The sequence below is a fragment of the Cajanus cajan genome, chromosome 3 (genome assembly GCF_000230855.2).
Source record: "Cajanus cajan strain Asha chromosome 3, NIPB_CcT2T_4, whole genome shotgun sequence".
NCBI lineage: Eukaryota > Viridiplantae > Streptophyta > Magnoliopsida > Fabales > Fabaceae > Cajanus > Cajanus cajan.
The window spans coordinates 76,439,294-76,453,286 of record NC_138519.1 but is presented as its reverse complement, the minus strand read 5'-3'; the positions used below and the strand labels follow the sequence as shown (position 1 = coordinate 76,453,286).

At 32.4% G+C, this 13,993-nt stretch overlaps 1 protein-coding gene and 1 non-coding gene across 2 annotated transcripts; both read right to left on the bottom strand.

The window, feature by feature from the left end:
* Nucleotides 1-364: 364 nt before the first annotated feature.
* Nucleotides 365-534, bottom strand: LOC114917086 (small nucleolar RNA snoR143). The gene has a single exon (XR_003805824.1). It is a non-coding gene; the product is annotated as a small nucleolar RNA snoR143 (small nucleolar RNA).
* A 67-nt stretch (nucleotides 535-601) lies between these two features.
* On the bottom strand, nucleotides 602-5,958 carry LOC109816718 (factor of DNA methylation 1). The gene is made up of 7 exons (XM_020381807.2): nucleotides 5,769-5,958; nucleotides 5,035-5,183; nucleotides 3,930-4,148; nucleotides 3,400-3,618; nucleotides 2,709-2,991; nucleotides 1,218-1,286; nucleotides 602-774 (listed from the first exon to the last, which is right to left on the bottom strand). The coding sequence occupies exons 1-7, from the start codon at nucleotides 5,956-5,958 to the stop codon at nucleotides 602-604; spliced, it is 1,302 nt and encodes a 433-aa protein (XP_020237396.2).
* Nucleotides 5,959-13,993: the final 8,035 nt, after the last annotated feature.

Below are 13,993 nucleotides of genomic sequence, written 5' to 3'. Positions count from 1 at the left end.
CACAACCACAAGCAACACAATCTAACAAATGCAGTCAGTTGATTCCAAATTAATCACAGCATGCACATGTCTTGTTTCTTATCATATATAACCTTTCAAGTCTTATGTCAAAATAACACTAATCAAACAAAATGAACAAGTCAACATTGAATCGAGCAAAATAGTATTTAGGTGTCAAAAAGATTTGGCAGAAAAATAATAATCACTGGTTTTCCCTGGAATAAGAAAAACTTTGATTATATGAAATTACTACCTTGAGACACTAAATTGAAGAATAATTTTAGTTAGAGAAACAAAATTAAAACCCTAAAGGGACCAAAAAAACATTTGATAGAATTTAACTTGATAAGTGATTAAAAGGAAGAAATGTGGGATGGAATCAGTAGAGAATGAGGAAAGAAAAGGTCATAATCTGTGGAAAACCATCCCTACGGTTGTCTGGCCGCTGCCCAAATTGAGCTTTCTCTGTGCGCACTGACACTTCAACGAGAAAACAAAACACAACGGTTTCCTCGTACAAAACACACAGTGCAAAAATAATAATAATAAAAAAAAAAAGAAAAAAGAGGGCTCATATCAAGTGTAAATTTAGAAAGATCTGTCACTGTGGGAAAAAGAAAACCCCCAATTCAGTTTCGGAAATTGAGATACCAAAGCCGGAACCTTTGATTTGATGCAAAGGAGATGGCGGCACCTTCAACTTCATTCGAATGGAATTAGGTTTCCCACTCAAGCCTCTCTCTTTGTAATCACAGCCCCCTTTTGAAAATGGGCCTATGCCACAAATATATAGCATTAGCACCACCCCTTTTTATTTTTTACCAAATTTTTTATACCACTTTGTCATGTGGATAAAGCTAGGCCGTTATTTGGGCCTTGCCCAAACCCACCAGTTTTCAGGCCCAATTTACATAAAATTCTACCTTTATAAAATACCAAGTTGGGATAGTGAATTATTCATCATTTATGTAGTATGTTTAGATGTATGTATTACTTTTTTTTTATTGTTTAATTGAATATAAAAGAATAATAAAATATAGGAGTAAGGAGGGAAGTATTACTAGTTTACTATTTCTTCATCTAAACGAATATTTTCTGATGAATGAGAAAGATGTAAAAAAACTAAAATAAAAGGCTAATATTTAATTGCATCCAATCAAACACAAACATTTCCTTCTCTATAAGTATGCTGAAAATGAACTCGGATGAATGCAAACGATCTACACCCCTGCGATCATGTGCGGTGATGTTTAGAAAATTTGATTCTGCATCTAGGTTTCGGTACCCTGCATTTCAAGTTAAATTTAACCCATTAATAAATATAGGATTAAGAAAAATTCAAATGTCAAACTCATAAAAAAATACAATTACTTACACCCCTATTTCATTTTTGCTCATTATATTATGCATAATTTATTTTACTTCTTTATGCATAATTACACCCTGCTTTTATACAATTAATTTTATTACGCTTAACCATGTAAATATTTTTTTAAAATTTCTTTTTCTATTTACATCTTTTTACCTCTTATTTATTTTCTTGATATTTCACACCATTGTAACTTAGCATTCTAACTTAAATTATGGATAATAAATAAATTTATAAATTTGAACTTATCCTGATTTTAATGAAAAATATGTAATTTGTTTGAATACAAGTAATATCCAATTTATTGAATCAGATATGAGGATGAGATAAATATACATATATGTCCCACATCCACTTTAAAATTTTAAAAATTTTAATTTTTTAAAATTTACTTGACATTTATGTAATTCTTACTCTATTTTAAACTTATGCAAATAACACTTAATTAATATAATTTTGTAATTGTTCTATATGTTGAAATTCTTGATTTTCTAATATTTATTTTTAAAAAAATTATTTAATTAATTTTTGGACGAGTACGAAAAAAATATGATTAATATCAGACAAGAATGGAGATGAAGATACAAATTTTATACCTATTAGACATGGAGACGGGAATGGATATAGGATACAACAATAGAGATGGAGACGAAGACGAATACAGAGATAAAGATGAAGACGAAATGGAGACGGAGATAGAGATGAAAATAAAGACGAAAATAATAAAGCTCGATTCTGTTCCACCTCATTAACACCCCTAATGGTGTGTTTGGATAGGGAATTTTACAAGTTCAAGGAATTTGAAATTCTTGGTATTTGAATTACTTTGATTTCAATTTCTATCATTCTTAAAATATTTTGTTTGGATAAGTCAATTCAAATTCCTTAAATTTTAAATAGTTAGTTTGAATATGAAAATTTGATTCTACCATGATAAAATTGATTTTAAAAATGTAATTGTATGTTGAGATTTTTAAATTAAATTTTATAAAAATAAATATTAACCAATTTTTAAATATTTAATAATTTTAAAAATTAATATTAGATAATATTTAATAATTTTAAAATATTTTAAAATATTCAATAATTAAAAAAATGAAGAGAAAAGAAATAAGATAAAATATATAAGTGAAATAAAAAAATGAGAAATTTTAAATTCTTACTTTTTGAGAGAATTTGAAATTTTACTATTTTAAAGAATTTTACAAATACTTGAATTTTAAATTCTCCTTCTAAACAAAGTATTTCACCTCAAATAATTTAAAATTCTTTAAATAAATAAATTATTCCATTTAAATTTTCCATTCAAATCCAAAACTCACTGAAAGGGAAAATAAACCATGACCCTGGCCGACATCTTGATCAGTATTGTCAATTGCATTGATCCTCCTTACACGTATTTGCCTCTTCATTGTTTTCATCTGATTCAATAGAAATTCAACCCCTTCCTCTATAGTAGCTTTCCTTCCCACTCCTTTGTTCCACAATTCAGTGATCATAAATCTACCACTAGAATTATATTCATTAATCTCTTTCAAAGCTGCCACGACTGCATTGTAAGCTTCATCTCCCAATTCTTTTTTCAGTACTCTCAGTTTTGCATCTTCATCATCTATAATTTCCTGAAATGACCAAAGTTGTGTTCATTCTCATGTAAGGCAGTTTTGCAAGACATATTATCGACTAGGGTTTCTTTGGAAGATTTATGTTGGAAATCTCATCAACTACTAATATGATTAAATTAAATTGAATTAAATTCAAATTCACATTCAAATATTATTACAAAATTCCAATAATATAGGTTGTAATGCTATTTTAAAATAAGTTAAGGTCTATCAACTTAAAATGATATTAGAATGTATCGTAATTCTATTAAAAAGAGCCATTATCATTTATGTACGTAATAAATTTATAATGTTAAACATAAAATACACAAATGAGAGACAATTTTTTATTTTATAAATTAGTTTTTAAAGTTGGATTTAATTTAAACCAACATCTTTAATAATTTGTGTATAATAAAGTTTTACCTTTGATTTCCCATGAGCTGTGATTATTTTGAAGGGATGCCAATGAGGGTCCTGCACATCCTTTTGCCATAATGAACACATTTCTAAAGCTCTTTTCTCTGCTTCCTCTTTGCTATATCTTCTCTTTGCTCTCAAAGCTTTAAGAAAAGGTTGAGTGTCTATTTCCCCCATTCTCTTCAAACAGATATTACCATCATGACTTGATATCTCCTCAATGCCCTGCAATTATTAGTAGATCATACAAATAATAATCAAGTTATTATTTTAAGTGTATTATTTAAAACCAAAAGAAGTATAACCATATCATAATAACTATCATCATATTGTAACACAAATTCAAATCAATAAAACTTTAAACAGAAAAGAAAAATCACCATCAAATACATAACCAAGGCCATAATCTTCATAACAGCCAAATAATTAAAATAAGAGTGATCAAAATGAACCTGATGAGCAAATACTACTATAAATTAATTCAAAGAATCATCACTTCATAAGAGAAGATAATTTTTGCAAAAGAAAAAAAATACCTTAATCAATTTCTTTCGAGCTTTTTGAAGCTCATCATTACTCTCACGCTCTTTAGTGATTAATGACTGGTTGAAATCTTCCATTTCCACTACTTCCATATGCAAAGAACCCACCGATTTCAGAAATTCATCTTCCATGTACTTCATCACATCTAACTTCCCTTTTAGTTGTTGATTCTCCGATTCCAGCTTTTGATTGCATATTAGTTGATTTTTCAGCTGAAAAAACAATAAACATCTTCAATGTTGATTGTTGAACAAAACCGCCAAAAAGACGGTTAACTAACTTAAAACTCCTAAAATAAATAGTCAAGGAACATAATAAGAAGGACAAAGAGTTTTTTTTGAAAAAAAATTAGAAGTGTTTTTAAAAGTTTTTCTACAGAAAATAAAGAATATTTTTAATAGAAAAACTCTCAAAACTATTTTTTAATTTGTATCTAAATAGACTTAAATTTATACTTATAACATGTTTGGAAAATATTTTTTCTCATCATTTCAATTACTTTCAATGAAAAAAGTTTTATATAAAAAAAGTTAATTGTTTGGAACAACAATAAACCTTTTTTTATGAAAAATAAGTTTTCTTTAATCTCAAAACTTGAATCTTATGATTATTTAACAATTTTTTTCTCCTACAACGGATTTATTTCATAAAAGCTGTTTTTTTTATTCAATTGAAATCAAACATCTAAAAATCATTTTTCAGTAAATTTATCCACAAAAAAAATTATTTTAATTACAATCGATTATACACATAATTAATTATTGAAATTATCTAATTTTTATAATTTACAAAACACACCCTTCGTAAGTGTTGATAGTGGTTATTGACTTATTTCTAATTTGAACGAGTTTCACACTTTCACGAGTAATATTCATAAATAGAGAAGGGGTTTTATAGAAACAACAAATCTTACACTTACTAGCATAGGTATTGGTGTGGTTATTTCTAATTAAAACTAGAGTTTCAAATTAATAATATGCATAATAAATAATTCTATTAAATGTTATTTAATGTATAATACCTCTATCTATGTTTTGTTCCTAATCCTTGTAGAAAACCCTATACATCCAAAGGTACAGATTGCTACTGAGTACTGACCTTTTGTTTTTCCTCAGTAAAATTCTTCTGCAGAATATCATTCATAGCCTTACTCTTTTCAAATTCCTTTGTGATCAGCTCCATCTCTTTCCTTCCACATTCCATGTCACGACTCATGTTAGAGTTCAAGACCTTCATCTTCTGTAATGCTGATAATTTTAAAAACAAACTAACAAAAATTAGCATAGAAAACATTGAAAAATAAATTCTAGTAATGATATACCAAAAAAAAAAAATCATGTACAGATGTAGGCCTATATGCTATATGCTTTATTTCAATTTGTCACCCAAAAGGTCACATGAAAATTAACAAGCCCTGATTCATGAAGAGAAGAAACACGGCATCAAAAAGTAGTTTCATTTTCAGCAATAAACAATGGAAAAGTTTAATATAAGTAGATAGTAGATACTTGAATTTTTTAATAATTTTTAATTAAATACCTAAATTTATAAGTTTGTAATTGAGTAAATGATATTTTATAATTTTTGTAATTGATTATTTGAAACTAGTAAAATGACAACAAATTGTTACATTTGTGGTAGTTTCAAGCTGCCACAAATTAACTATAAAAACTCAATTATAAAAATTCCCAAATAGTTGAGGGACTGCATGTAAAATTCGCAAACACAGTAAAGAAATATTTTAAATCTCCAAAAAGATTAAAAATAATAATAGCACATAACAAAACAAATTAATGCTAATATTAATAACTAGCTCAGAGTAAAGAAAATACCTTTCTCACATTCTTCATTCAGCCTATTTTCTGTATTTGTCATTTCTGTAAACGTTTTCAACGATCCGATGAGTTTTTTCATACAAGCATCTTTTTCTGTGTTTCTATTCTCCAAAACATTAATGATCTGTTTCTGGTTTTCAATTTCCTTCTTTAAACTCACAAAAGCCTTGCTTTGCTTACTCGTCATTTTTTCACAACTATGATTCGCCATCTGCAAAATAATACAAATTAATTTAAAGCCATCTCAATAAATAAATAAATAAAATACTTACCTAAAACTTATTTCATTTTACATTCACCTTACAACCTTATGTATGTTTCTTCTTTTCTCATTACATTTACATTCATACTCATTATTTTTCTTCACTTCTGGGCCTATTTCTTTCTTCCTCCAAGGTGTAAATTGGATTTGTAAAATCATTTTCGATAAGCTATTACGAGTGTCATTGGCAAGCATTTGCAAATTTGATATTAAATAACAGTGTGGACTTTTTTCCAACCTAATGTGAAAATTACATTTTATGACTTAAACTGAATTTTAAGAGAAAAAAGTAATTTTCCCTAACAAATAACAATATTAAAAGAAAAACAAACACAATGTGTCTATTTCTACAGACAAACTTGGAATATTAAAAGAAAAAGACAAATAATAAAACGAGAGGGAATACAAATCATCAACACATATATGAAAAAATCGTAGAAATTCTTGTGCAAATATTGTCACCCAAAAAAAATGTACAACTTAAAGATATAAACATGAACAGAAACATGTAATGAGAGAAGGGAGAACCTTGGTTCAAATATTGAAATGAAAATGTGCAAAGAGAAGAGTAAAATGTGTTGAGGTAAAGTTGCATTTGGAAAAGTAGCAGTATTTATAGATGATTGAAAGTGGCGTTAGACTACTCAGTATTCATTGCTAAACATTGGGAAAGACTTTGCAACTTCTCATTGGTATGCAGATCGTCACACCACACATGCTTAAGATTGTATACACCACATCTAACCAGGACTCACGTGTAAACTTAAAACAAAAAAGCTGAAAAATAAAAATAAAAACTAAGAGTTGATAAATAAATTAACAAATTAATTATGTTAAAAATATTTAGTATAAATAAATATAAAATAACATAGAAAGGTATTTTATTACTTGATCATAATTTAAATTTTAATAACTGTATATGTTTTTAAATAATTATTATTTTTCATATTTAATCTATTTTAGATTATTATTATCTCACATTAGAATAATATAACTACTAATTTTATTATTTTCTCAAAATAATTTTTATTAGATGAAACAATATAACATAAATGGATTTATATTATGATTATGGCGATTTTATATTACCAAAAATTGACAATTGATCGTAGGGAAAGATAGTGTTAAGGGTTTTTTAAAAAAATGGTAAAGAAAAAATTGTAACAAAATAATAAGGATAAAATGAAAAATAAAGAATTTATAAGTTTCGAATGTTACATCAAATAGTTAATTATACGTTATAATTAACATTTAATTTAATTCGTTAATGTGGTAAAAAAATTATGTTAATAATGTAATAAAATTAAACTATTTTTCATTGTTATTTGTGTATACTTTTTAGAACTGTTAAACTAATCCATGTATTTTAAATTAAAATTAAATTCTTAGCTCAAGTTATTTTTATCTCAAGAAGATTAATCATATATTTCAAATGTCATGTTTTTTAATGAAATGAATATATCATGCAAATACTAATTTTTTTTAAAACAAATATATATATATATATATATATATATATATATATATATATATATATATTCTCTCCCAGAGAAATTTGGACGAGATATAGGATTGTGGTCAACATTACACCTCAACTTTAATTCAATGAGAATTTCTACGGTATCCTGTATAAAAGAAGGGTACTGGTACTGTTGATGATGTGACACTTACGTGTAAATCTAAGTTATTTATAATTTTCTAATTATTTAAAATTCACATCCACGTTGAAGTTCACGTTTTTTTTTTTTTTTTCGGAATCTCAGCGAGCGAGACGGCGAAGGTGGAAACCGCGCGACGAGTCGTGGAGGAGGAGCGTGGCGGAGAGGGAGAGGACATCAAAGCGACTGTGGAAAGTGACGCTGGCGCCGGGAGTGACGGAGGGTTGACGGAGAGTGACGTTGGTGACAGTTCCCGAACCGGACAGGACGCATAGGCCCGTGTTCTTTCTGCGGCTGAACCGGCCTAGGGCCTCGACCACGTCGCTTCTGCCCGGGATTTCTAAAATAAAAGGGGTCATAGCGGGCTCGGTGGATTCTTGTGGATGGAGATCTGGGACCTCAAGAAGCTATTATTTATCCTGGAATGCTCTTTACCAAGCAACTGCAGGATATGTAAACCCTGCATTACACAAGACTGAGATTAATATGGAGGCTAATATGTATGAACGATGTTCTTTAGCCTTCAAACTTTTGCCCAAGTCAATGACCAGTTTTGATTGTCCAGAAATGCGAGCAGCAGGTTATGGAATTGAAGCTCAGTTCCAGCTTCCTGTTCCGGTGGATGATTTTATGCAAACATCTCATCCAACAGATAGTCTCTTTAACAGGCCTGGTTGGTTACTATTTTATAATTATAAAAATATTAATAAAAACTTAAAAATAAATAATGTAAAAATTTAAATACAAAATAATTTTTATTTAAAAGACTGACATGACATTTAAATGATGTGTATATACACATAAGATACAGTACCAAAATCCCTCATTTATCCAGAGTACAGCAGCAACCCCTACTATTAAACTCCTTCCACCTTATATAGATATATGTTTAGTCTAAGGGAAACGAATCTAACCTTCCAATTTATACACTGAAATAAAAACAAAGACTAACAAAGAGTATTGATATATACAGAACAGTGTTCAATAACTTTTAATACCAGTCAGACATATAAAACTTCAGCCAAACTTTGAACAAAATAAAGTAAGCAAAAAACACATCCATGATAAATACATGTGTGGAACAACAAAAAGAAATCTGACGAGAGTAACTAGAGTGTTTGTCAGTCCTCAAAACAAATTTAGTCACACATCAACCTGCACTCAAAATAACCTCACTATCAACCTTAGCGGATTATACACCCTTTCTTACAAACGAAACTGTTGGAAAATCTTAAATTTCTAGAGATTCCGAGATATCCGAGATATCCGAGATATCCGATTTAAGTTATCTGGAATTATTTGATTTATCTTTTGAGTTATTTTGTTTCAGATTAGATAAGATAGTTTTTTGATAAGTTTTGATTTGATAAGATATTTTATTATCTTCTTGTTAGTTCAGTACGTTGTAAAATGGCTATTTAAAGGTCATCTCTTATTCAATAAAAAAATACAGTGAGTTGCTACGTTCACCCACAACATTAGTATTACCTCGTCTCTCTTATTTTTTTCTACAAATTGGTATCAGAGCTTTATGCTCTGAGTGCCGAGTGTGAGAGGAAAATAGTGTGCGCCTGTGAAGGGGAGGAAAGAAGAAAGAGAGAGTAATGGCGAAGGTTGTTAATGGAATGACCGTACCACAACTGTCAAAGAAAACCAATTATGATAATTGGTGTTTACAGATGAAGACCCTGTTGGGTTCCCAAAGTCTATGGGATATAGTGGAGAAGGGGTTTCAAGAACCCGAGGAGGACGAAGACCAATCTGTGGCTCAGATTACCGCATTGGAAAAGACACGAGTGAAGGACAAATCGGCTTTGTATTTTTTGTACAATGTTGTGGATGAGTCAAGCTTCGAGAAGATTGCAAACGCTGCATCTTCAAAGGAAGCATGGAAGATCTTGGAGGTTGCGCACAGAGGTAATCACTGTGTCAGACAGATCCGACTTCAAACTCTCCGAGGAGAGTTTGAGTGTTTGAAGATGGAGGATAAGGAACAAGTATCCGAGTACATAACTCGGGTGGAGAAGGTGGCTAACCAACTCGGAAGGAATGGGGAGTCAATGCCAGCAAGTAGAATTGTGGAGAAAATCTTGAGATCATTAACAGATGATTTCGAGAGTATCGCATGCGTAATTGAGGAGTCAAAGGACTTGTCAGTCCTCTCAGTGGAAGAGCTCGCTGGCTCACTCGAAGCCCACGAACAAAGGAGGAGGAAGATGAAGAATACACTTGATCAAGCATTACAGGCGCAACTTAATTTGAATGAAACTCGGAACACCCAGGGCCGAACATTAGGAGGCAAAGGACGAGGTGATCATGGAGGACGAGGCAAAAGACGAGGTGATCATGGAGGTGATCAAGGACGAGGTAGAGGACGAGGTGATCATGGAGGTGGACAAGGACGAGGTGATCGTAGCCAAGGAAGTCAACCGAGGTCCGAGGTGGAATGTTATAAGTGTGGCAAACTCGGCCACTACGCAAAAGAATGCAGATCGGCAAATTGCTACAACTGTGGCAAATACGGTCACATAACAAAGTATTGCCGAGCTAAAAGCCGAAGTGAAGAGAAAGAGACGAATCTTCTCACAGAAGAAGAGGACGAGGAAGCAGGAATTTTGATGATGACGCAGAGCTCGGAGACCAAGCTACGTCCGAGTTGTGCCTCCGAGGATGAGCTAAACTTGAGTTGCGTGGAGAGATCAGTAGTTGAGCTTCCAAGCTCAGATGAGAAGTCAGAAGCCGAGCTTGATTCGAGTTGCTTAAACAACTCGGTCTGGTATTTGGACACTGGGGCGAGCAATCATATGTGTGGAGAAGAGAGTTTCTTCAACGAACTCATCAAGGTGAAGGCTGGATTCGTGTCATTTGGAGATGATTCCAAGGTGGTGGTAAAAGGGCGTGGAACCATCAAGTTTATGCAGAAGGATGGACGAGTTGGAGAAATAAGAAATGTCTACTACGTTCCCGAACTTAAGAGCAACATCTTAAGCATGGGGCAGATGATGGAGAAAGGCAACTCGGTTCTGATGAAGGATCGAGTGCTTTATTTGAAGGACAAGCATGATCGCTTAATAGCCCGAGTGGAGATGAAAAAGAATCTGGATGTATAAACTGGAGCTGAACATCATTCAAAATAAGTGCTTAAAGCTGGACGTGAAGGATGAAGCCATGATGTGGCATTTTCGTTTTGGGCATTTGAACTTTGGAGGTTTGGCCGAGCTATCAAGGAAGGAGTTGGTGCACGGACTACGTGGTGTTGAGTTTGATAAGAAGTTTTGTGAAGCATGTGTACTCGGAAAGCATACAAGAACAAGTTTTCCGAACTCGTCCGAGTACAAAGTAAAGGAGCAACTTGGCCTGATACACACTGACTTGTGTGGACCAATCTCTCCTGCATCCTTCAGTGGTAAGAAATATTTCATCTCTTTCATAGATGATTTCTCTCGAAAGACCTGGGTATATTTCTTGCAAGAAAAATCAAAGGCATTTGAAGCTTTTAAAAAGTTTAAAGTCATGGTAGAGAAAAAGACTAACAAGCAAATTAAAGCTTTGAGGTCGGACAGAGGTGGAGAATTCACATCGGCAGAGTTTATGGAATACTGTGAAGAGCAAGGTATAAAACGTTTTCTCACAGCTCCATATTCACCACAACAAAATGGAGTAACTGAAAGAAAGAATCGGACTATTCTTGATATGGTCCGAGCTATGCTTAAAGGGAAGGATATGCCTGAGAAGTTTTGGGTAGAGGCAGTGCAGTGTGCTATATATATACAGAACAGGTGCCCACATTCAAAATTGGATGATGTGACACCTCAAGAAGCATGGAGTGGACAAAAACCGAGTATACATCACTTCAAGATTTTCGGAAGCCTTGCTTACGGTCATGTTCCAGCTCAGCTCAGAACGAAGCTTGATGATAGGAGCAAGAAGTATATCTTGATCGGGTATGATGAAAAGGCAAAAGCCTACAAATTGTACAACCCTGTTACAGGAAAAATTCTGGTAAGCCGAGATGTCCAGGTAGAAGAGGAAAGCGAGTGGAGCTGGAGTAACTCTGAAGAGACTTCGGGGAGCTCGAACTCTGAGAGGGAGAGATCGGAGATAATAGGGAGAAGCTCGGATAGGACCAATGAGCATTCCGAGGAAGATGATGAACCTGAGCAGCTTAGAACTCGGAGCTTGCAAGACATCTACAACTCCACTGACGAGTTACATGTAGTATGTCTATTGACAGGAACAAAAGACATAAAATTTGAAGAGGCAGTACTTGATGAGAGATGGAAGAAAGAAATGGATGAAGAAATCGGATCAATTGGGAAGAGTGAGATGGGAAGCAAAGCTGAGCTAGTTGAGGAGTTTAAAGAAGTGATGAAGAGAGAGTTTGAGATGACCGATTTGGGCATCATGAAGTATTTTCTGGGTTTAGAGGTGGATCAAAGAACAACGGGTACTTTTGTGTCCCAAAAGAGGCATCGGCCACCGCGGCGTCGGGGGTGTTGGACGTCGTGTGGCTCGCGAGGCCATGGTACGCGGAGGAGTATCGCGCTCTGGTGGAAGAGGCATCAAAATGAAAAAAAAATTTAAGCTTATGGGGGAGTTTTGTTGGAAAATCTAAAATTTCTAGAGATTCCAAGATATCCGAGATATCCGATTTAAGTTATCTGGAATTATTTGATTTATCTTTTGAGTTATTTTGTTTCAGATTAGATAAGATAGTTTTTTGATAAGTTTTGATTTGATAAGATCTTTTATTATCTTCTTGTTAGTTCAGTACGTTGTAAAATGGCTATTTAAAGGTCATCTCTTACTCAATAAAAAAATACAGTGAGTTGCTACGTTCACTCACAACATTAGTATTACCTCATCTCTCTTATTTTTTTCTACAAAAACTTCATCATCATCACCATTCTCATTTGCTCCATCATCCATTTGACCTATTTTCCTTCGTTTTGTTTTTGTTTGATTTAATAGGAATTCGATTCCTTCTTCCAGTGTAGCTCTCTTTCCTTCGTCGTTGTTCCACAATTCTCTTACCATGAACCTCCCACTTGGGTTGTATTCATTCATTTCTTTTAGAGCTGTCACCACAGCTTTATATACTCCAACACCCATTTCCCTTTTCAATCTTTTTAGCCTTTCATCTTCCTCATTTATAATTTCCTGAAACAACAAAGGTCATACTTGTTCTCAACTTTGTCATGATATTCATTATCTTGTAAAAAAAAAAAAAAAAAACAGCATACATATATCAATAGAATGAGATAAATTCTATTAAGAGTGAAAGATACTATCAAGTAGGTAAACTTCAGGATATCAATGTGTCTAATGAAGTTGCACCTTTGATTTCCCACCAATTGTGATTATTTTGAATGGATACCAATGGGGATCCCCTAGATACTTTTGCCACAATGAACATTTTTCTAAAGCTCTCTGCTCTGCTTCCTCTTCATTATATCTTCTCTTCCCAGTAAAAGCTTTAAGGAAAGGCTCAGTGTCTATTTCTCCCATTTGTTTCACACAAATATTGCCATCATCAAGACTTGATCTCTCCGCAATACCCTGCAATAAAAGGAAGAGATTATTAGTAAATTTAGAAAACAATATAGAAAAGTAAAAAATTATAGAAAGCTTCAAAAACGATAAATTTTCATAAGAGTCCAGTGAGTAATGTGATACATGGCAAAAGTGAAGAGGCATCTTCGTAATCAAGGGCAGTAGAAAATAATAGGGATGCATTGCACTATACAAAAATGTAGATTCATCACATGTGCCATTCAAAGCAACTTTCATTTTAGACCTGAGTAGTTACAACATTCAATTAAAATCATGTATAAATCACACAACACATCAGGAAGGCAATATCATCATCAGATGCACGATCAAGGCCATAATCATCCAATGACGGCCAAATAATTCAAATAAGAATCGTAAATCTTAATATGATTGAACATATGCTCCCCCAAATTCATTCACAGAATCATTCCTTTAAAACCAAAGATAAACACAAATATACCAATAACAACAAAATGACTTATTATCCCATTAGGATAACCAAAGACATATGTCATAATAAAATTAAAAAAAAAAAAAAAAAAAAAACTTGCCTCAATCAATTTCTTTCTAGCATTTTGAAGCTCGTCATTAATCTCACGCTCTTTAATGATTAGTGATTGGTTGAAATCTTCTGAGTCCTTAAGTAACCGTTCCTTTTCCACTACATTCATATGTAAAGCACCAACCATGTTCAGAAATTCATCTTCCATGTGCTTCATCACATCTAATTTCTCTTTAAGTTGTTGATT

What these genes read in the sequence shown, in the direction of transcription:
- LOC109816718 (XM_020381807.2), bottom strand. Translation starts at nt 5,958, where the DNA reads ATGACGAGTAAGCAAAGCAAGGCTTTTGTGAGTTTAAAGAAGGAAATT. An exon ending in CTCGAAAGAAATTGATTAAG is followed by an intron (nt 3,619 to 3,929) that starts GTATTTTTTTTC and finishes TAATAATTGCAG; the next exon opens with GGCATTGAGGAGATATCAAG. An exon ending in CAGCTCATGGGAAATCAAAG is followed by an intron (nt 2,992 to 3,399) that starts GTAAAACTTTAT and finishes TGGTCATTTCAG; the next exon opens with GAAATTATAGATGATGAAGA.